General features: G+C 35.5%; 1 protein-coding gene across 20 annotated transcripts in view; it reads left to right on the top strand.

Moving 5' to 3' along the window:
• The window catches only part of PALS2 (protein associated with LIN7 2, MAGUK p55 family member), a 103,503-nt gene that overhangs the window by 26,983 nt on the left and 52,271 nt on the right, over positions 1 to 24,249 (top strand). For 14 of the 20 annotated variants that reach the window (XM_077994935.1, XM_077994930.1, XM_015133854.3 and 11 more), the window contains one exon: positions 21,830 to 21,948. In XM_077994935.1, the coding sequence (XP_077851061.1) occupies positions 21,832 to 21,948 (117 nt within the window). In that variant the 5' untranslated portion in view covers positions 21,830 to 21,831. 20 annotated transcript variants of the gene reach the window in all.

Here is a 24,249-nt window from a genome sequence, read left to right as displayed (position 1 = left end):
TCTTTCCAAAACCCATCTGGTTTAGATGCCCTCTATTCGGGTTCTCTAATTTTCTTTTATTTTTCTACTCCTGTGCTTTTCTACATTTTGTGGTATTTCCCCGTATTTACCTTCCATGATTTCCATTGAATTTTTTCTTTCTGCTTTTGTATTTTTATTTTCTAAGAGCGCTTTTGTTTCCTCTATAACTATCTTATTCTAGTTTCATGAGTACAATATTCTTCTTTTTCTTTGATAATTTTTATGACTGTTGCTTTTTCAACCTGAGTAATTTTTACCTATTTATTTTAATCTCTTTCATTTACTAGGCTTTTCTCAGCTGTCCAGTATCCCAAGATTCTTAGCTCATTAAGAGTCAGGGGCTAAAATCTTGATGCTCTGATTTCATGTTGAATGTCACTGTAGCTAGTTTGTAGCTGGGTTATTTGGGGGTAATACCTGATCTTCATGTCTGTGTCTTTCTTGTTGACTGGTCATATTCTGTAGAGTATGAAGAAGACTTCACATCTGCCTGGAAGGTAAAGACCAAGCTGAAGGCTTCAGATAGTCAAGAGGGAGAATCAGGCGGAGGGGTTTGCATCAGCATTTAATAATCCTGTCTTCCATATTATTTCATTGTCTTTGGTTGACAGGTACCTCTTATCTTACTCTCTCCAGAAAATAAGCCCCCTAGTTTTCAATCCTGTGTAGTGGAGGAAGGTGGGTGATATGGTTTGGCTTTATGTCCCACCCAAATCTCATCTTGAATTTTAATCCCATAATCCCTACATGACATAGAAGGGACCTGGTGGGAGGTAGTTGAATCATGAGGGTGGTTTCCTGTTCTCGTGATAGTAGGTGAGTTCTCACAAGATCTGATGGTTATATAAGCATCTGGTATTTTCCCTGCTGGCACTCATTCTCTCTCCTGCCGCCCTGTGAAGAGATGTCTTCCACCACGATTGTAAATTTCCTGAGGCTGGGGAGCCATGTGGAACTGTGAGTCAATTAAACCGCCTTTCTTCATGAATTACCCCGTCTTGGGTCATAGCAGCATGAGAACAGACTAATACTGTAAGAAGGCATCCCTCTGCAAACTAGGAAGTGAGCCAGCACCTTGATCTTGGACCCCGGCCTTCAGACCTGTGAGAAATAAATTTCTGTCATTTAAGCTACCCAGGCTATGATATTTTTGTCATAGCAGCCTGAATTAACTGAGACAGTGAGATTAGGACTAGCTGAGAAAACCAGCAGTTTTGCTGCCCAAGAGTTGTGGGGTGACTTGATTCAGGCTAGAAAGGAAAGAGAAGACACACAAACTAAACCTGTGACTTTGCTGGTGAAAAGTGGTGGATTTGGTTGGAAACAAATAGAGAAAACCTGCTGCTGTGCTAATTTGACATTGTGGCCCAGCAGGAATTTAGTAGGGAAATCCTAGAAATGAGAGAGCCATGGAAGGGTTAAGATGAGCTCTCCACATAGGGAGACCCAAGGGAACCTGGAAAAAAGTGAAAGCTGATGGGGACTTGAGAACTGGCTGCAATTTTGAATGCATTTCCCAGTCCATCACAGCTCAACTCACTGAGAGTGAAGTCTTATAAACTTGAGGTTTTTGAACATAGCCTTTGCTGATTTGGCCACAGCATTGACTCAAATTGCTGTTGGAGCACAATATTGGTCCATCATTAAGCTTTACAGACATAGGTACAACCCCAGGAGAGAGAGACTAAAATATAAAAATAAGAATTAAAATGTTAAACCGATGTCCTGACAGCATACCTTGGAGGGAAACCAATTCTGCAGTTTAAGTCCAGAACAATTATTTAAAAACTCAATAACTCTGAAAATAAATAAATAAATCTAGAATTACTGTTAAGGGTTCCATATTCAACCCCAAACTGCTAGACATGGCAAAGAAAAGAAGTACCAGGAAAATGTGCCTCATCATCAGGAAAAATAGTCAATAAAACTGACTCTGACTGGGCTCAGTGTTGGATTTAATAAAGACTTCAAATTGGCTATTTAAAATATGCTGAAAGAATTAAAGGAAAATATAGTCTGGGCATGGTGACATGTGCTTGTAGTCCTAGCTACACAGGAGGCTGAGGCGGGAGGATTACTTGAGCCCAGTAGTTCAAGGCTGTGATCACACCTGTGAATAGCCACATCAGTCTAGCCTGGGCAGTAAAGATCCTGTTTCTTTCAAGAAAAAAAAAAAGAAAAGAAAAAAGAAAAATACATGAACAAGATGCTAACAGGACACAATAAATAGAGAATCTCAGTAAAGAAGCAAACTCAAAAAGAACCAAGTAGAGATTTTAGATTTGAAAAGCACAGTATTTGAAATGAAAAATTTCATTGGATAGGCTCAACAGATTTAAGATGGCAGAGAAAATATGAAGATCAATAAAAAGTATTTGTTCCAACAAGAGAAAGAAAAGAGATTTATAAGAATAGGGAACAAAGCCTTGGACACCTGTGGGACAATGTCAAACATTCCAATGTACATGTAATGGGAGTTTCAGACAGAAAGGAAAGAGAGAGAGAGAAAAAATATTTGAAATAATAGTGGTCCCAAACCATCTCAAAGTTTTACTAAATTTTGGTAGAAAGTAAAACCTAAAAAGAATTTCAGTAAGATTAAGTAAGCACACTATACCCTAACATGGTGGAGAGAGTGAGCTTTGGTCCTTTCAGCTTCTGATAAGGGCATTCCTGCCAAGATGGGGGCTCCACCCTCATGACCTTTTCTAACCCTAATCACCTCCCCAAAGACTCCACCTCCAAATACCATCCCACTGGGAATCAGGGTTTTAGCATATAAATTTGGGAGGGACACAAATGCCTAGGCCATAGCATTGATAAAGCTTCAGTTACCACCAACTGAGCTGGGACCCTGGGGAGGTATATGGGGACAGCCCTAGGCAAGAAGGCCACAGAGTCACACTGCTCTTACCTCAAGCTGTAGCAGTTTTGCAAGAATAAATGTGCCTCATTTTTCTAACGGTCTTTGGGCAATTTTCAGCACCCTTAAAAGGCTGTCTTTGATGATGATGTCCAGTTTTATATTTGCTTTTTGCAGAGGGGAACTGTCGATCTCTTCATGCCAGTATTATCAGAATTTGAGTAATGTTTTTAATAAAAGATTTTCAATGTTTTAATATTACTAAACTTTCATAGTCACAACTTAATTATCAAGTGAAAGAAATCATTGTGATATGGGCAATATTGTTTCTAATGATGCAATTCATTAGGATGTTCACTGCAGCATTTCTTGAAGACATGGGAAAAATAGAAACAACTGCCATGTTTCTCAGAAGCTAAATGAACTACACTCATCCTATGAATCTGCAACAGCTAAAAGAATAACATGGTTTCATATGTACTAACCTGAAAAGTTCTCCAAAATACATTTTTCTGTGGGAAAATAAGCAAGTTTCATATATCACTAATATAGTAAGATATTACTTATATAAATATAGTAGCATATTATGTTTTAGATATATGTAAGTATTTATAGAAATGAAGCATACATAACAATATTGCATATTTTCTAAAAGTACAAATATGTAAATATATAGGAATAGGTCTGTAGAGACATAAAAACAAAGTGTAACAGGCATTATCCCTAGGGGAATAGCAGAGATGGAAAGCTGGCCGAGTTAAGAAGACTCTTGTCTCTATCCAGTAATACTGGAAATTTTTTACAAAATTAATTTATGTATACCTGTGTAATAAAAGAATAATTTAACAAATGGATTGCCCAAGATATCAGCTATGTATATGGAAAGTCGACATCATGAGGATTTCTAGAAGTTTCTATACAAATTCAAAGGGAATAAAGAAAACCATTTTACCAAATAAAATTAAGCACCCTTATATAAAAGATTTTATTAGGCAAAACATGCTTGACATCATTTCTGAAGTCATGGATTTGTCAACCCAAAGATAATCTCCTTATATAGAACATTTCATCTTTTAAAATCCCATACCTTATATATTAGTTTGTACTTTTTATCATGGATTTCTTTCCTAGTAAGCCATTTCAGTCTGTGTCACATTAAACAATATATTTTTATAACTTTAACACGTGCATTTCAAGTTACAAGATTTCTTTAATGCATACAGTTAAGAATTACTATGAATGAAACTTATTAGCAATTACTCTTAATTCTTTAAATCATCTTATGAATCAAATATTTTCTGCTGGAAATATTTTACCCTAATTACAACCTTCATAGATTTTAAAAGGAAACAGACTCCAAGACACTGTGGCAATAAATGGAAATAATTTATCTTCCACAGTTCTTTTAAGAATAGAATGATTTTATAGGTGATAGAAGAGGCCTTGAGATACTATGTCAAAGTGAATTTAAGTACTATCTTCATATTTTGAGCTCTGGCTTTTCATATTCTAGCATTTGTTGTTGAGGTTAGTTTTTCGTTGACACTTTGAAAAATTAGTATAGTCACAAAGACATGGTTGATGAGTTGCAGAATATAGATAAAACAGAATAGCATTTATGTTTTTTGTAAAGTAGCCATTTAATTAGGTTTTTTTGTTTTGTTTTGTTTTTTGAGATGGGGTCTTGCTCTGTTGCCCAGACTGGTCTTGAATTTGGGCTTAAGCAATCCTCCTGCCTCAGCCTCCCAAAGTTCTGGGATTATAGGAATGAGCCACTGCTCTTGGCCTGTTTACTTTTATTATACAGGTTGAGTATCCCTAATCTGAAATGCTTGGGACCAGAAGTGTTTCAGATTTGGGATTTTTCTGGATTTTGGAATATTTGCAAATACATAATAAGTTGTCTGGGGAGAAGACCCAAGTCTAAACAAAATTCATTTATGCTTCATATACACCTTATGTACATAGCATGAAAGTACTTTTATATAGTATTTTTAATTTTGTGCATGAAACAAAGTTTTGACTATGACCTGTCACATGAGGTCAGGTGTGGAATTTTCCACTTGTGGTGTCATGTTGGTGTTCAAGAAATTTTGGAGTTTGGAGCATTTCAGATTTTTGGATTAGAGATGTTCAACCTGTATAACCTTATGAGTTGTATCAATGTCATTTATATTTTTCAAGTAAGGAGATAAATGTGTGGTTGGATTTTTTAAAAATACTACATTGGGGAAAATGAGATTAGAATTCAGAATTTAGTTTTTACTCTATTTTAATCACTCCTTTTGCCACACATGTCCTCAGCATTTATACTGGAGTGTTTTATGAGGCAATTCATTATTATTATTTTAACATATAATGAAATGAAGCCCTCTTAATGAAAATGTCATTGCTACAACCTGTTTAAAGGACAGTATGACAATATCTGACGGTTGAAAAATCATGTATCCTTTGATCTAGCAATTCTACTTTTAGCTCTTAGTATTTACTTGCTTGTGTGTGTGTGTGTATATATATATATATTTCTCTCTGAACATATATATACACACATATATATATATATCGTGTGTGTATATGTATTTGTTTTTGGATGCTGATTGCCACACTAATTACAACTGCAAAAATGGAAGCAGCCTGTATGTCTTTCAGTAGAGGACAGACTAGATAAATTTTTATGCATGCATACAATGAAGTACTAGGTGTCTCTAAAAGAATGAGCTTCAATATGGAAAAATCACTAAGATTTTATTAAATAAAACAATTGCATTCATGTAAATAAAGATTGATGTATTCAATTTTGTCTGAAAATTTTGTGTAAATTTGTCTAAAACGCTAGAAAGAGACTTCTTTAGGGGAGAAGATCGTTTTTGTTTTTTGATTTTTAAATATTTCGGTATAATTAGACTACGTCTTTTATCACATACATGTGTGTTTATATACACATACATACACATGTTTATATACATATGTGTGAACCTATAATGGATTTTTTAAAATGTTATATGTAAAGGTTTTTTTACTTGCTTTTCATCAGAACTTTTGCATCTACTCCATTATCTCCTGGTATTCAGTACTATCAGTAATAAATGTCATGCAGGTTTGATTATTGTTCCTTTAACATTAACACCTTTTTTTCTGGAAATCTCTACTTTTTGTGTTTTAAATATTCTGCAGTTTCACTTAGTGTTTCTAGATTTGGGCCATTTTCATTCCATCTGCTCTGCACATGGTAGACCCCTTCATTCTAAAGTTTTCTATGTCATTTAAACTCAAATACATTTTCTTCTGTTACTTCTTCAACGATTTCCTCACACTTATTCTATTCTTGTCTTATGAAACTCTTAATAGGTAGTGTTGGATTTGCTTCTGGGTTCTAACTTCACTCTCATATTTTTCATCTTTGTTCATCAAGATTAACTTGACTTGATTTTCTGAATTAGCAGTTTCAACTTTATTCCATCATTTAGTCTGCTTTTACATTTTAATTTTAGTTTTTTTTTTTAAGAAACCCGGTAGCACAATCACAGCTCACTATAACCTTGAACTCTTCAGTTCAAGTGATTCTGCTGTCTCAGCCTCCCAAGTGTCTGGGACTACAGGCACGTGCCACCATGCCCAGCTAATTAACTTATTTATATTTTCTTTTTGTAGAGACGAGATTTTGCTCTCTTGCCCAGGCTGGTCTCAAATTGCTGGCCTTAAGCTGTCCTCCCACCTCAGCCTCCTGAAGTGCTGGCATTACAGGTGTGAGGCAGCATGGCCAACCTTAGATTTAAATTTGACAATAATGTTTTTAAGTGCCAGGAACTTTCTTATTTTTTGGTTGCTCCTTTGCTCCCTTTTAGTGACTTTTTCTTTTATGAATGCAGGAGCGTCTCACATGTCTCTCAGAATGCTAACAAAAATAAAATGTTAAAATTCTCTTCTATTCTCAGCACCATCTGTTTTTCCCCCAGTTTAGTTTGTTTAGTTTTACCCACTATCACTGATGTTTTCTTCAAATGCCTGGTGATACAATTGCTAGGTTTTGTTTATAAATGAAGGACTAGGATGATGATTCAGAATATGTATCTGATGAGGATTTCCTCTGTATTTGTGGAGGCTGCTCCTCCCCTCCTCCCACCAGCCTTCTACCTGGAATGGGAGGTCATGGTCAGGCACTGAGTAAGTGGTGGGTTTGTCCTCAGGCAGACTGCTGCTTCAGATTTATAGGCAGAGAGCAGGTGGGAGCCCTGAAAATAACTAAGAAGGAAGAATACTCTGGATATTGGACTTTTTAGGGTAAGGCTATAATGGGAGGACAGAAGAGAAGAAAGTGGCACCACCCCTAGAGTTATTGGGAAATGTAGTAAGGGGAACTTTTGGTTGTTATAACACCTATGGAAGACAACAGGCATTTGATGAATAAAGGAATTTTTTTCTCTCTAAATGCCTGTGGTTTCCTGTTTGAAACACCCTACTTTAGTGCGTTCACTCCTAGGCAATCTCCCTTCCTCCATCCTGTCTCCTCTAGTATCCTTTACAAAGAACCAGATCTACCTCAGCCTCTACTCTTTCTTTTTTTTCAGGCTCCCTCGTCTCCATTCAGAGCCCTCCCCAAAGAGAATAAACCCCCACTGTCTTTGGAAAGAAGTTTGTGGTATTTAGTCAGGCCAAAATGTGTGCTCTTCTATATGGGATTCCTTAATGGCCCGGAATGACTGCCCCTCCACTGTGCCTGCACTTTGTTGTTGTTGACTCCAAGCTTGGATTTTCTCTAGGAATGCTTTAGGAAATTCAGCTCTACATTTGTTTTAAGGCTTTAAATACTGTCATAAATTCAGTGTTTTTAAGATGAATTCGGTTTGCTTTTTTCCACTAGGATACTTCCAGTGGTTTCTCCCCATGTGTCTCATCTTAACACCCTGCCAAACCCATCAAATAAAGAGTTAACTGCTTTCCCGTATTTTCACAATACTAATAATGCAGTAGGAAGTAGTGTTCTAGGAGTTTTCCATGTATTATTTAGCAATAACAACCCTGTGAGTCAGATACCATTGTCATTCCCCCATTTAACAGGTGAAAGAAACCCGCTTTAGGAGGGTAAGTAATTTACCCAGGTTTTCAGGACTAGGTAAGTGGTAGAATGCAGGTCCTTTACCACTGTGCTGTATCACCTTTTTCTGTGATTACTTCATGATGATCTTATCACCAGTTTCATAACATGTGTTTATACATTTTGGTCTACTCTAATAAATTGAGTTTTTGGAGAACAAATAGTTTGTCCATATATTTTCTTCAACATCTAACAACACGTCTGCCTAGCGTCTACCTCTGAGTAAATACCTATGGAATTAGCTGTGCACAGAGTCCTACTTTTCTTCTTTGTTCAATATGATAATACTAAATTACAGTTTCAAGATAGTAGTTTGAGAGGGAAGGTTTGGACAGCACATTGTCATTTTATAGAAAAGTATTTTTATTGATTTAACTAATGTTTTAAATGAACTCTGGTTATGGTCAAATCAGTATGTGAAAATAGTTGCATCAAAATTTAATCTTAAGAAAATGAAATTTCAATCAGTTCTTTTTCTATGTCATCTCTTGGAAATGTACTTTACAAAAGAATGTTGCTGCTGTATTGCAAAAACATTAGAAATAGTGCAGATGACTTTTAAGTGCTTCCTTTAAGAATATGCTTAAATCTTTCCAAATAATGCATAGAATGAGATTTTGTTTTTCATTTCATGGATACTGTAAGTTATGCAACATGGATCTGGTAAAATAATTATTTTATCTGTAAAATATAAGAACAGAAGTAATTTTTAACATCTTATGAATGCTTAATTTAGCTGTCATATTTTCAATGGAAATTCAGTTTGTTGAATTACTTGGGTGTGAACCTATCACCTAATGTGGTTACAAAAGGATTTTTAATATTAAAATAGGCACGGCCTAGTATATTAAGAATAGCTCATTTACTTACAGTTCTAAACCTGGGTAGAAATGCTTTTGTAAACCAGTTGTTACAGAAAACTTCTGGGACAGAATATAGGCGAATAAATACCACTTTTATTACAATTGCTTTACATAATGGACTGTATTGTAAAGAGCTAGAAATACATTTATAGGCAGGAAGACCGTAAAAGCTTGCCATTTTAGTAGACTAAAGATACCACTTCTATCTTTATGCCTTGTTATGCAATTCATGGGAAGTTGATAGCTTTAAGAGTACTACTCTGTAAACAATATCACCTTTTACTGCTTCCAAGTATTACACAATTTTATTTATAAATAGTAATATATACATTTAAAACTATTTTTGATTTTGGTAACAGAAAAATGTAACATTTTTGTGACTGTGGAACTATGCCACCAAGAAGTAATAATGTCCCAAATGTGGCCTAGTTGTTGAGGATGCAAAGATGATTTCTGCACTCACAAGACTTAGAGTTTAGAAAGGAAGTTGTACATTAAATACCAACAAATTTATATAGGTTTATCAGAATTATGGAGTATAGAGTACTATGAAAGTATGTATTAGGAGAAGTTATCCTAATTAGGGCAGTTAGGGACATTGATATTTTGCCCTTAAAGGATGAGTGTGAATTAGGTATGCAAAGGTGGTTGTGTATAGATGGTGGTAAGTGCAGGGAGGATTTTGCATCAGGGCTGGGATAATAGTGGTATGTCTGACGCTGTGGGGGTGGTGCAAATTGAATCTAGCAGTATATTAAAATGTTTATAAGCCATAAAATCACATTTTAATTAATTTCTCATGGGTTATATGTAGATACCAGGCTGTTGGTGTAGTCTGGGTACGATATGATAATGGCAAGGACTCATTAGGGGGTGATGGAAATAAACTGATAGATTCTAGATTCTAGAAATATTTGCGAGGTAGAATTTACTGCTTCCTTTGCTGTGTTTGTTTCTACTCCTACCATTTTTAAGCTTTGAAATACTTTTGAATATTTTTGTCCAGTGTTTCTCTTTAGCTATTCCCTTTGTTCATGTGGTTTTTTGCCTTCATTAATACTTTACTGCTGTTTTAATATAAATTGGGAAGAGAAAATATAAACTCAGGTAGTCAATCTAACATATTTTACTGAACCCTAGCCCACTGATTTGAAATGTCACCTTTATTGTATATTGTTTCATTCGACTACTCTGAAGATTTGTCTGTTCCTAGGACAATACTGCACTATTTGAATATACAGTGTTTTTACAGTTAATAGCAGGTACCTCCGTTACATTTATGCTTTCCTTAAAATCATGTTGGCTAGTTTTACATACTTTCCCTTTCAGGTAAATTTTAGGATAAATTTACCCAAAATACTTTTGGGATTTCTATTAGAATTTATTCATTTTTTTAAAAGAATAATTTGGAGAGAATTGGCATTTTTACAGTATTGAATCTTATTACCTCAGAATGTGGTTCTCTCCATTTAATTAATTTATTTTAAATGTCTCAGCATAATTTTAATGACTTTCATACCTGTCTGAACATTTTAGCCTTATTTGGTTATTACTGTTATTTAGGAAAACTGTTGATTTCTTCTGTGTTGCTCTTATGTATAGTCAGCCAAACTCTCATAAATAACTTCATTAATTTTTTCACTGATTTCTTCAGACCTTTCTGCAATTCCTTGAGAATGCACTTATATCATCTGCATTTCTTAAAATGCTATGTCTTACTACATTACTTAAAACTTAAAGTTTGAAAAGTAGTCATCGTAGTGGGCATTCTTGTCTAGTCCCTGACTTCAGTAGTAAAGCTCTGACGTTTCTTGATTAAATGTGATGCTTCCTATAGAACCTGGTATAAAATGACTCTTATTTCCTTCTATTTTTACTAAGGTAAGATTTTTCCATTGGAATTGGGATTTGAATTCTATCTGATATATCTTTTTTTTTTTTTTTTTTTTTTTTTTGAGACGGAGTCTTGCTCTGTCACCCAGGCTGGAGTGCAGTGGCCGGATCTCAGCTCACTGCAAGCTCCGCCTCCTGGGTTCACGCCATTCTCCTGGCTCAGCCTCCCGAGTAGCTGGGACTACAGGCGCCCGCCACCTCGCCCGGCTAGTTTTTTTTTTGTATTTTTAGTAGAGACAGGGTTTCACCGTGTTAGCCAGGATGGTCTCGATCTCCTGACCTCGTGATCCACCCGTCTCGGCCTCCCAAAGTGCTGGGATTACAGGCTTGAGCCACCGCGCCCGGCCCTATCTGATATATCTTAAGCATTGAGATGAGTTTGGGTTTTTTCGTTATTCTATGATATTATATTAAATCACATTATAATTTTTTAACTGAGTTTTGAAGTCTATGTAGAAATTGGAAAGCTTTCAGTCTTTTCTGTTTTGTTTTAAAAATGTGAATTATGTCTATCTTAAAGCTTTGATAGAATTTATTCTTAAGTCTATCCAGATCTCATGCCTTTTTTTAAAGAGAGGACCCTTGGAAACCTTTCAGTTTCTTCTGTTTGATCTATTTTTGTTTTTTACTTCTTTCTTTGATAATTGACTTTTTTTTTAGAAAATCATCTACTTGACTAGATTTTTAAAATAAAGTTGTTCATTATATTCTTAAAAGAGATTTAAAAATCTCGGTACCTAATTTCCTCATCTCATTTCTAATGTTACTTGTGTCTTGCCTTTTTTTTATTGACACATAATAATTGTACATATTTATCAGGTACTTAGTGATGTTTCAGTACATACACTGTTTAGTGATCAGATCAGGATAATTAGCATATCCACTATCTCAAACATTTTTCATTTATTTGTGTTGGGAACATTCGAACATCCTCTCTTCAGCCATTTGAAAATGTATAATATTGTCAACTACAGTCACCTTATGGTGCTATAAAACACTAGAACTTACTCCTCATATCTAGCTGTAATTTTGCGTCCTTTATCACATCTTTCTACCCTTTCCCCCATTCTTCCCTGCCTCTAGTAACCTCTTTTCTACTTTCTACTTCTGTAAGATCATCTTTTTTAGCTTCCACATAAGAGTGAGAACATGTGATGTTTAACTTTCTGTTCCTGATTTATTTCACTTAATGTCCTCCAGTTCCATCCAGGTGGCTGCACATGACAGGATTTTATTCCTTTTTATGGCTGAATAGTATTCCATTATGTATATATACCACATTTGCTTTATCCATTTATCTGTTATTGGACACTGATTGATTCTGTATGTTGACTATTATGAATAGTGCTGCAGTAAACATGGGGGTGGTACAGATATCATTAATATACTGATTTCCTGTACTTTGAATAAATGCCCAGTAGTGGCATTGCTGGATCATGTGGTAGTTCTATTTGTAGATTTTAAGGGATCTCCTACTGTCTTCCATTGTGACTGTACTAGTTTACATTTCCACCAATAGTATAAAAGAGTTCTCTTTTCTCCACATCCTTGGTTGAATTTATTCTTAGGGTTTTTTTTTTTCAGTTATTATAAATATAATGGCTTTCTTGATTTTTAATATGTGGTGTTTGTGTAAAGAAATACTACTGATTTTTGTGTGTTGATTTTGTATTCTGAAAACTTACTGAATTTATCAGTTCTAATAGTTTTTTTTGGTAGAGTCTTTTAGGCTTTTCTATATTGTAAGATCATGTCATATGTAAACAGTAACAATTTGACTTCCCCCTTTCCAATTTGGATGCCCTTTATTTCTTTCTCTTTTCTGTCACTCTTGCTGGAATTTCCAGTACTGTGTTGAAGAAGACTGGTGAGAGTGCGTACTCTTGTCTTGTTCCAGTCCTTAGAGGGAAAGCTGAAAGCCTTTCAGCTTTCAGTGGGATATTATTAGCTGTGGATTTGCCATATATGGCCATTATTTTGTTAAAGTACGTTTCTTCTCTACCTAATTTATTGAGTTTTTATCAGGAAGGAATGTTGAATTTTATGAAATGCTTTTTCTGCATATATTGAGATGATTATGTGGTTTTTATTTTTCATTGTGTTCATGTGTCACATTTACTGATTTGTGTATATTGAACCATCGTTGCATCCCTGTAATCCCACTTGATCATGTTGTTTGATCTTTTTGACGTGTTGTTGGATTTGGTTTGATGATAATGTTGAGGATTTTTGCATTTATGTTCAGTAGGGATACTGGTCTGTAGTTTTCTTTTTGTGTGATGTCCTTGCCTGGTTTTGGTATCAGGGTTATTTTGGCCTTGTAGAGTGAGTTTAGAAGAATTCCCTCCCCTTCAATTTTTGGAATAGTTTGAGAAGATAATTTAGTGGTGAAGCCATCCAGTCCTGGACTTTCCTTTGTTGGGAGAGTTTTTTTGTTAGTGATTCAGTTGTATTATACCTTGTTGGTCTGTTCGGGTTTTCTATTTCTTCTTGACTCAATCTTGATAGGTTTTATATGTTCAGGAATTTATTATCTATTTTTTCTAGATTTTCAAATGTATTGGCATATAGTTGTTCATAATAGTCTTCAATGATCCTTTGTATTTCTGTAATATCAGTTGTGACATGTTTTGTTTCTGATTTTATTTGGATTTGCTCTCTTTTTTCTTGTTGATTTTATTTTTTCAAAAAACAAACTTGTTTTGTGTACTTTGTATTATTTTAGTCTTTAATTTCTGCTCTGATCCTTATTTTCTTCCTTTTACTACCTTTGAGTTTGGTTTGTTCTTTGTTTTTCTAGTTTCTTCAGATGCATCATTAGGTTATTTGAAATCTTTCTCCTATTTTTTTTTTTTTTGAGATGGAGTCTCGCTCTGTCGCCCAGGCTGGAGCGCAGTGGCGCGATCTCTGCTCACTACAAGCTCTGCTGCCTCCTGGGTTCACGCCATTCTCCTGCCTCGGCCTCCCGAGAAGCTGGGACTACAGGCGCCCGCCACCACACCCGGATAACTTTTTTGTATTTTTTAGTAGAGACGGGGTTTCACCGCATTTGCCAGAATGGTCTCGATCTTCTGACCTCGTGATCTGCCTGCCTCGGCCTCCCGTAGTGCTGGGATTACAGAGATGAGCTACCGTGCCTGGCCAATCTTTCTCCTTTTTTGATGCAGGAATTTACTGCTATAAACTAGTCTCTTACTACTGCTTTTGCTGTATCTCACAGGTTTTGGTATATTGTGTTTCTATTTTTATTTGTTTCAAGGAATTTTTTTAATTTCCTTTTAAATTTCTTTATTCACTCATTGGTCATTCAGGATCATGTGGTTGAAATTCCATGTTTTCTTATAGTTTTATATGTTTCTCTTGTTATTGGTTTCTAGTTTTATTTCATTGTGGTCAGATAAGATACTTGATATTATTTTTGATTAAAAAAAAATTTGTGACTTTTGTGCCCTAACATATGGTCATAAATGTGGTTCGCAGTACTTCTCATTACTTATTTTTCTTTCCTTTGACATTGTACATTTGTCTTTATTTTTCCTAGAAAATGTTTCGTGTGCTGATGGAAAAAATGTGTATTCTGCAGCTGTTGGGTGAAATGTTCTGGAAATGTTAGGTCTATTTGGCCTATGGTGCAGTTTAAATCAGATATCTCGTTGATTTTCTGACTAGGTGATCTGTCCAATGCAGAGAGTGGGATGCTGAGGTTTCCAGCTATTATTGTATCAGGGTCTATCTCTCCTTTTAGATGTAATAATATCTGCTTTATATATCTGGTGCTCCAGGGTTGTGTGTATTTATAATTGTTTTAGCCTGTTGCTTAATTTACCCTTTTACTACAATGTCCTTGTCTCTTTTCACAGCTTTTAAAGACTGTTTTATCTGAAATGAAATAAGTGTAGCTATTTGCATGGAATATCTTTTTTCATCTCTTTGCTTTTCCTCTGTGTGTCTTCACAGTTGAAGTGAGTTTCTTGTAGGCAACATGTAGTTGACTCTTGTTTTTTTTAATCCATTCAGCCAGTTTATATTTTTTAATTGAGGAATCCAATCCATTTACAGCCAAGGGTGGTGTTGATGCGTGAGGACTTCTGTCATTTTGTTGTTTTCTTTTCTCTTTAAAAAATATCCCTTGTTTCTTACATTCTCTTATTGTTTATTTTTGTGGATGAGTGGTTCTCTGTAGTGATGTTTTGATTTCCTCGTCTATGACTTGATACTTTTCTTTTGCTGTTTTTAGAACTCTTTGTCTTTGACTTTTGACAGTTTGAGTATAATGTGCCCCAGAGAGGACTGTTTGGATTTTATCAATTCGAGGACTTTTGTGCGTCCTAGATCTGGATGTCCATTATCTCCCAAGACTTGGAAAGTTTTTTACAACTAGCTCATTAAATATCTCCTATGACGTTTCCCTTCTTTTCTTCTGGAACTCTCATAATGTGAATATTTGTTCACTTAATGGTGTTCCTTAAATTATTCTTTTTTTCTTTTTGTCTGCCTTAGTTATTTCAACAGACCTGTCCTAAGTTCAGAAATTCTTTCTTCTGCCTGGTCTAGTATTTTGTTGATGCTCTTCGTTGTATTTTCTTTTAATTTCATTCATTGAATTCTTCAGTTCTAAGATTTCTGTTTGTTTTTTAATATCTCTCTCTCTGTTGAATTTCTCATTCAAATAATGAATCATTTTTCCTAATTTTGTTGAATCGTGTTATCTGTATTCTTTTGTTTCTCACTGAGTTTCCTTAAGATTATTATTTTGAATTTTTTCTGATATTTTGTATATTTCCTAATAATTGGGATCTGTTATTGGAGAATTACTGTATTCCTTTGGAAGTGTCACGTTTCTTTGTATTTTCATGTTCGATGTAGCTCTACATTGATTTATTTCTACACATATGGTAGAAAAGTTGCCTTTTCCAGTTTTATGGAGGTGGTGAAAAAACTTGGAGTATTGGTTGCTGGGGTGCATTCACTTTGTTTTTAGGTAGACGCACTAGTGCAGTCTCTGCAGATTCTTCAGCAGTAATCAATTTTAGTGATGTTTGTAAGTGTGTCAGTGGCCTAGGCTGCAAGAGTTTGTGGTGGCGATGGTGCAGCTCTGCCAGGGGTGGGCTCACTGGGCTGTTTCTCAGGTCAGGGGTGCATGAGTGAATGCTGTGATGAGGCAACCAACTTGGTGTCTGGCTTGCTGGGATTATGGCCATGGGGCTGTTACTCTGGTGGCATGGGCACATGCCTGCTTGGCTGGCTTGGAGACACAGCACCTGGGTTGGAGCCACTGGGCTATTTCTCAAGTTCTGAGGGATGGTGTGCAGCCACTTGACCAGTCTGGGGGCATGTCTGCCAGAGAAGAACCCACTAGTCTGTTGTTTAGGTTCTGGATTGGGTGCACAACTGCTCAGCCAGTCTGTGGGCATGTTTGTTGAGTTCAGGCCTCCTGGAGTATCTTAGGGCCTAGGTGCCAATATGCAGCCAGTCCAAGGACATCTTCACCAGAGGCTAGCCTGCCAGGCTGTTTTTCAGGCTCAGGACATGGATGTGCAACCATCCAGCCACCATGGGGACATGTCAGCTACTCAGTTGCTCAGGGACCTCTGCTGCTCAGGGGAGGGCATACAATGGTGTGGCTGGCTCCAGGGTGGGTTCTCCCTGGGTGTGTCCACCAGATTGTTTGGCCGGAAGTGCTGGCAGCAGGGATTGGTTTCCTTGCTCTGCAGGACCAGAGTCATAGCAGATCCTGGGCTCAGGCTCCTTGCTCTGCAGGACCAGAGTCACAGCAGATCCTGGCCTCAGGCTCTATGCAGCTGGGGTTGTGGCATTCAGACACCTGTGTGGACATAGTGGAATGAAAACAACTCCTAGGCTGGAAAAGTGGATGGTGTACTTCAGAAATGGTTCTGGTCTCAAGATGATGGGTGACATGCTGCAGAAGCTTGGCTCACAGGGAGTAAGTGGTGGGTGAGGAGTGCAGATATTGTACTCCCAGTCTGGGGGATTACAGCTGTGTAAATTCACAGCAGCTCCCCAAACTGGGCTCAGGGCTTGCAAGGACTGTGGATTCTCCTTTAGTAAGGATTGCGTGTGTTTGCAGTGGGAATGGAGGCTGCTGAGGTTCCTCTGATTACCTTCCTCCCCTACCCAAGCCCCCAACCCCGCAAGAAGTCCTTCCTGATTGAGGGCCATTCTATGTTTGGGGGATGGGATGGCAGAGGCAGGATGCCTCCGCACTGGCCTTGTGGGCTTCCAATCATCACAGGTATCTCTCCACTTCCCTACTGTACTTCAGCACTCTCCCTTAAACACTACAGTCAAATCTTAGGTGTTTATTTATTGCCTTGGTCCTTTCTTGAAGCGGAGGAATGTGCACCAGACACTTATAGTCAGCCATCTTACTGACATCACTCTTCGTGTCTTGTCTTTTCTTGGTTAAACTAGCTGAGTATTTGTCTATTTTAATTGGTCATTCGAAAAAGCCAGCTATTTATTGACTTACTGATTGAATGTATCTCTATTGACTTACTGATTGAATGTATCTCTTTTGATTGAATGACTTTTGCTTTTCCTTTTATTAATTCATTTCCGGATTTGATTACCTTGTAAATTTTGGTCTTTCATGATCCATAACAGTTTACTCATGCTTTGCTGCTCCTCGCCCTTTTTTCATGGGAGTATTCTTCAGCTTGATCTTTCTGCGTATCACAATTTAATCTTGTTTTTGTTTTTCCCTCTCTTTTTATTTCCTGGTAATTCTGTTTCTCTGGAGGTTCATGCTTTTGTTTGTTGAATTTGGTTAGTCTAATACATGCTGCTAGTTTTCATAAGTGATTGATGATTCATGGTTTTATTCATATTTGTAACTGAAGAGTCTAGATTAAATCTGTTAATTTTTCTCTAGCCCATGTGAGAATCCCATTTATGGCCGGGCGCGGTGGCTCACGCCCATAATCCCAGCACTTTGGGAGGCCAAGGCGAGCAGATCTGGAGGTCAGGAGATGGAGACCATGCTGGCTAACACGGTGAAACCCCGTCTCTACTAAAAATAGAAAAAATAAGCCGGGTGTGGTGGCGGGCGCCTGTAGTCCCAGCTACTCGGGAGGCTGAGGCAGGAGAATGGCATGAACCCAGGAGGCGGAACTTGCAATGAGCCAAGATCGCACCACTGCACTCCAGCCTGGGCGACAGAGCGAGGCTCCCTCTCAACAAAAAAAAAAGAATCCCATTTATGTGTTATTGAATCTGGGGTCTGATTAAAATATTTATCTCCTCTAGAGATTATTGAGAAGGAGTGGAACTTTGTAAGTGACTTACCTGTTGAGTTTAGACTCTCCTTTCTTCCTGCGATCTCTAAGTAAATGGGAAAAACTTCCCTGTTTTTCTGGCTCCTGTCTTAACTTTGTAAGCCTCCCATTCCAGAGAGCCTCTTATTTTATATATTAAGTATTTACATATGCTAGAGTTGTCTAGTGTTTATCGATAGCTGAATAATCATTATAGATTAATGTTTTAATATTTTATAGGACTAAATCATTTTGCTACTTTAAAAAAAATCATGAAGGTACATGATTTGAAGTTTGGGGAAGAAAGGACTTTGGTACCAAAGGACAGCTATTCATATTTTAAGCAGAGAAACAGCAGGAGAGATTTCTGTAAGAAAGTACCAGCTCAAATTCCACTGTTCATAATTTTGGTGAGGGACTCTGCAGAATCACGTTTACTAAATTGGGATTAGGCCATCTCTCATTATTTGTTATAATTTTCTCACATGGTTTTTCTTTATTGTTTCATATGCTTTTAGGATAATGTAGTTAAAAAGAACTATGTATTGTATTTTGACTATCAATCTACCAAATATACAAACTAATTTGAGAATGATTGACAGCATTATAATATTGGAGATTTCCAGGACAAGGGATGTGTCAAGTTTATCCATTTCTAGATTAAATTCCATATGATTAAGAATCAGTAACAACTTAGGAAGATCTTTAAAATAACCAAAGATCTATTTCACAATTTCTATCACTTTTCTACTGACTTAAACACCAATTAAAAAAAAAAAAAAAAAAAGGCAAGCACCTCAAGAATCAATATAGAAGGTACATTTAAAAAACATCTTCAGTACAACTGGAGTTACGAACACTGACTAAACATTTGATAACATTAAGGAATTACTGTTAATTTGTTAGGTATTGCTAATTTGATACTATTGAGTAGGTTATGTTGTTTAAAAAGAATGCTGATCTTTGAGACATATACATTGAAATAGGATTTCTGGAATTTGCTTGAAAGTTATATAAGGTAGAAAGTATATAGGAGTATGAAACAAGGTTGACCATGAGTTGCTAATTGTTGGCACTGATCATTGTGTGGTTTATTATATTCTGTTTTCTTCATATATGTTTGAAGTTTTCCATAATAAAAGTTAAAAATAAAGACAAATGTACAATGTCAAAAGAAAGAAAAATAAGTAATGAGAAGTACTGCTAACCACATTTATAGCCACAAGACAAAAGTACTTTTAAAATTTGATTCTATTGTTCCCTGCCCACTTAAAGGTAACCTGTTGACTTTAAGCAAAATTACAAAGTAGGTGTATATTCTTTATTTCTTATGTCATCTTTCTTCATCTTAGTCCAGTACTTGTTTTCCTTCTCCTTTGTCAAGTGCTCATTGTCCTCTTGTTCGCCTCTTTACCTTCAAAAATTGTCAGTAATCCATGAAACACCCATAGATGAACCTGTCCAAGTTAATATACAAGAGAAGAATGCTTTGTGAGGGAGATCAGGGATAGAAGACAGGAAATAGGTCTGATAGAGTATTAGAAAAAGATTTGAACATTTAGAAAAATACTGGTAAAAATGTGAGAAGCTTGTTGGAACATTTGGAAAAAACTTAAGAGTTCCATATGAAAAACAATATTGATTTTATTTTTAAAAATTGAGAATCTGAAGATACAGAAGGTAAAAGCTGAAACCTCTAGTATTCTAACAGAAAATAGATAATGTCCAAAATAAGTCGATCACAAAGTAGCAATATTAGCATATTATCCAGAAAGAAGAGAAACTACGAACAGATCTGATTAGAAGAAACAATTAAGTTCCTAGTAAAATTACTTCTGGGAGTAGGGTAAGTTGGGAGAAGGGTGAGTAGCATGGAACAGAAAACTGTATTTATAAGCCATTTAGTAGTACAATTTGACTTTTAACAGTGTTTGTATTTTATTTTAATAAAAATAAAAGTTAATATTAAAAACGACTTCTGTATTTATTGTTGATTTATTCTAAGAAACATCAAAAAGAGGTAAAACTAATAAAATTAAGATTATAATAGGAGGGGTCTAGCATCACTCTCTTACGTGTATATATGTTGTCCCAGCACCAGTTGTTGAAAAGACTGTTTTTTCTTTATTGCATTGTCTTGGCATATTGTCAGAATCAATTGACCATAAATTTATGGATTTGTTTCTAGCCTCTTGTTTAGTTGTGTGTCTGTCTATATGCTAGTTCCACACAGTCTTGATTACTGTAGCTTTTTAGTAAGTTTTGAAATTGAGAAGTGTGGGGTCTCCAACTTTGTTGTTCTTTTAGAAGACTCTTTTGAGTATTCTGGGTTTTTTCGAGTTTCCATATGAATGGAATGAACTTGTCAATTTCTACAAAAAAAAGAAAAGGCAGTTGAGATTTTGATAGGGAGTGTATTAAACCTGTAGGTTAATTTGGGAACTGTTGCCATTTTAATAATAAGTCCTCTGATCCGTGAACATGGGATGTCATTCCCTTTATTTAGGTCTTCTTTCAATGATGTTTTATAGTTTCATTGTACAAATTTTGTACTACTTCTGTTACATCTATTTCTCAGTATTTTATTGGTTTTGATGCTACTATAAAAGGAATGGTTTTCTTAATTTCATTTTTGGATGGTTTGTCACTAGTGTATAGAAATACACTATGTGTAACAACATATTGATTGTTTTGTATTAATCTAGTATATTGAAACCTTGGTGAACGCACTTACTAGTGATAATAAATTTTTGTATATTAGGATTTTCCATATACAAAATAATATGATCTGCAAATATAAATTGTTTTACTTATTGCTTTCCAGTCTGGATGTCTTTTATTTTCTTTTTCTTTTCTTTTTTTGCTTAACAGCCCTGTCTAGAACCTCCAATACAAAGTTGAATAAAAATGCCAAAAGTGTACAGCCTTATTTTATTCCTTATTAGGAGTAAAAGCACCATTAAGTATGATGCTAGCTGTGGGTTTTTCATAGAGAAGACTTTTATCAGAGTGAAGAATTTCCCTTCTATTTTTAGTTTGGTGAATGTTTTTATTATGAAAGGGTTTTGGGTTTTATCTAATGATTTTCTTTGTCTGAAATGTCATTTGGTTTTGTTCTTTGTTCTATTAATAGAGTATATTGATTGAGTTTTTATATGTTGAACCACTCTTGCATTTCTGAGATAAAGTGAACTTGGCCATTATGTACAATTGTTTGTATATGTCGCTGGATTCAGTTTGCCAGTATTTTGTTTAAGATTTTTGCATTTGTATTTCTAGGAGAGATTGGCGGTAATTTTTGTGTGTGTGATGTTGTTGGGTTTAGTATCAGGGTGATTGGTCTCATAGAATGAATTGGAAAGTGTTTCTTTTTCTTCTCTTTTTTTTTTTTGAAGGAGTTTGTGAAGTATTGGTTTTAATTCTTTTTTAATTAATTGATAGAATTCAACGAAAGCTGGTTCTGAGCTTGCAGGAAGTTTCTGATTCCTAAATTAGACTTTCTCCTTCTTATAAGTCTATTTGAATTTTCTATTTTTTTTCTCGAGTAATGTTTTTAAATTTGAAAAATATAAAGCAAGTGCAAAGTTGTAAGTGTGTATAAGGTAGTCTGAAAGTCTAAATTGCATATAAAAATCTATCCTCCTTTTAATTCCTGGGAAGTCAATTTGAAACTCATACTGTTTAACAATTTCATTTTTTAAAATATTATTTTTCAAAAGAGTATTCTTAATGTCTATTTGCATTATTAAAATAATTTTACTTCACAACGGCTTGAAATTTACATTTTTTGTGTTTTTTTATGTTGCTTTTATCTCAGCAGCAATGCAGCAAGTCTTGGAAAACCTTACAGAGCTGCCCTCATCTACTGGAGCAGAAGAAATAGACCTAATTTTCCTCAAGGGAATTATGGAGAATCCTATTGTAAAATCACTTGCCAAGGTAAATAGATTTATTCATAAGATTACTGAATTATTTTGGAAATAGTTTTTACAGAGATATTTTCAGATATTACTGTTTTAGAATTTGGTTGATATACATTAGGTTTAGTTAGCAAATAAAAACACTTAGCACATAATGAATTCTTAATATATGCAAAAATTAGGCCATTTTTCTCTTTTCTGTTCTGACTTTAAATACAGGATGAAGTGACTCTTAGTTTTGGCATAATGCCTTTAAAGTTTAGAGAAATCACACCTGCACAGTTGTGTTTTAACAGGACCTGTGAAAAAGATCCTGATTCTATTTCCATCTTCAACAATGGCAGGGTACTGATTTTCTTTTTTTACATTACACCGTGTACCTACTTTTCATTAAAGTTATTGACTTCCTTTATCTAGTGCTTTTTTGAAATTTTGTTGTTTGTTGCATAAGCCTGATATTTTAAGCCTGTTTCCCTAGTCAACTATGGAGTAATCTCTTTAACTCATTGATAAATATACTTTACAACCATTTTTATTAAATAATTATTATATACTAAAGCTTAATGTATTACCTATTTTACAAACCTGCTATACACTTCTTTAGAGTTCCCCCAAATGACTCTTGCTTTCAAGAATCTATGCCACATGCCTTCTTTGACCTTTTCTTTGTAGAGCCATCTTGTTCCTTTTAGTTTTTGCGCTATGAGAATGTTGATTTCACTCTCTTCTGTGATTTTTTTCTTAGCCACAGTCTATTACTTGTTATCTTCCAAGACCTCTGAAAAATACCTTTTACCAGGTTTTCTACTAGTGAGAGTCAGTTAATGATGCAGATTCTTTTTTTTTTTTTTTTTTTTGAGAGGAAGTCTCGCTTTGTCACCCAGGCTGGAGTGCACTGGCACAATCTCGGCTCACTGCAACCTCTGCCTTCTGAGTTCAAGTGATTCTTCTGCCTCAGCCTCCCAAGTAGCTGGGACTACAGGCGTGTGCCACCGCTCCTGGCTAATTTTTGTATTTTTAGTAGAGGAGGGGTTTCACCCTGTTGGCCAGGCTGGTCTCGAACTCCTGACCTCAAATGAGCCACCAGGCCCGGGCAATGATACAGATTCTTCATTTTATTTACATATTTACTCATGCTAAAATCACATGGTATAAAGGTCCTTAAGCAGAAACTAATCCACTTGCAGATCATACAACTGGAATTTTTATTTTAGTCATTTTTTACTATAGCCTTTCCAATGTTCATTATATATTTTTATATCTTAAAAATAATATACAGGGTATTATTTCAGATTCAGACTTGTCATAAACATTAATTCCTGCTGTGTTAAAGTAATAGCTCCAGGGTCTGTTGAAATTAGTAGGAACTGTTTAAGTTTATGTTAAGTAGTTTACCTGGGTTCTTATTGTACTTTTAAAATAGTTTTTTACTCTTTTCTTGATGTTATTCTGTTGATTGTCAGTTTATTGTCCATGTATCTGTTACACTGTTATGTCCATGTTTGTTTAATTTATGGCTTTTGATCTATAGATTTAAAAACTATATAATAAGGCACTTATAACATGCTTACAGTTTACAAAGGTCTTTAAAATACACTGTTTTGTCTTAACAACTTTATGAATTTAAAATATACTGTTTTATCTTTCAACAGCTTTTGAATCGAAAAGTAAGACTCAGAGTAAATAAGTGTTGTATCTAAGGTCTCTCTGCTAGCAAATGACAGATGAGGTTTAGGCCACGTGTTCTATCGTCAAATTCTGTGTTCTAACTACTACAACACAGGGTGATGGGATATGTGTATGTGTGTGTATACTTATTCTTTAAAACTGGTGTGAGTAAAAATTTGCTGGTTTTGTGCCATTGATGTTGGCATTTCAGAGGATCATCGTGTTCATTATTCTTAACAGTTGCAATGGTTGGATGACTTTTGAGCAGGTAAGGTGCTACTGTACTCTTTTGAGGATAAAAATGAAATAAAGCAAAGAATTACCCAATAATATGCAACATCCAAGCAGACTCTTAATAAGGAAAAACAATGGTAGTTCAATATTCCTATAATGTAGGTTAAAAAGAATCCCAGAAATAGGGGAGGAATTCCGCTTCCAAGAAAGAAATAGTAAGTCACAGCAGGTTAGCACTCTCGGTATAAAAGTAGAGGGATAAAAGAGGTACACATTGCTAGATATACAGAGAGGCAGGAATATCTGGCCACTAAGCAGGAGAAAAACAACAGAGGCAGTCCCATAAATGGTTCTTTTATTAGCGTTTATACACAAGGATTTGAAAATAACTTATTAATGTATTTTTAATAGAAAGGAG

The sequence above is a fragment of the Macaca mulatta genome, chromosome 3 (assembly GCF_049350105.2).
Source record: "Macaca mulatta isolate MMU2019108-1 chromosome 3, T2T-MMU8v2.0, whole genome shotgun sequence".
Lineage (NCBI taxonomy): Eukaryota > Metazoa > Chordata > Mammalia > Primates > Cercopithecidae > Macaca > Macaca mulatta.
The sequence above is the reverse complement of the archived record's forward strand: the minus strand, read 5'-3'. Positions and strand labels throughout refer to the sequence as shown.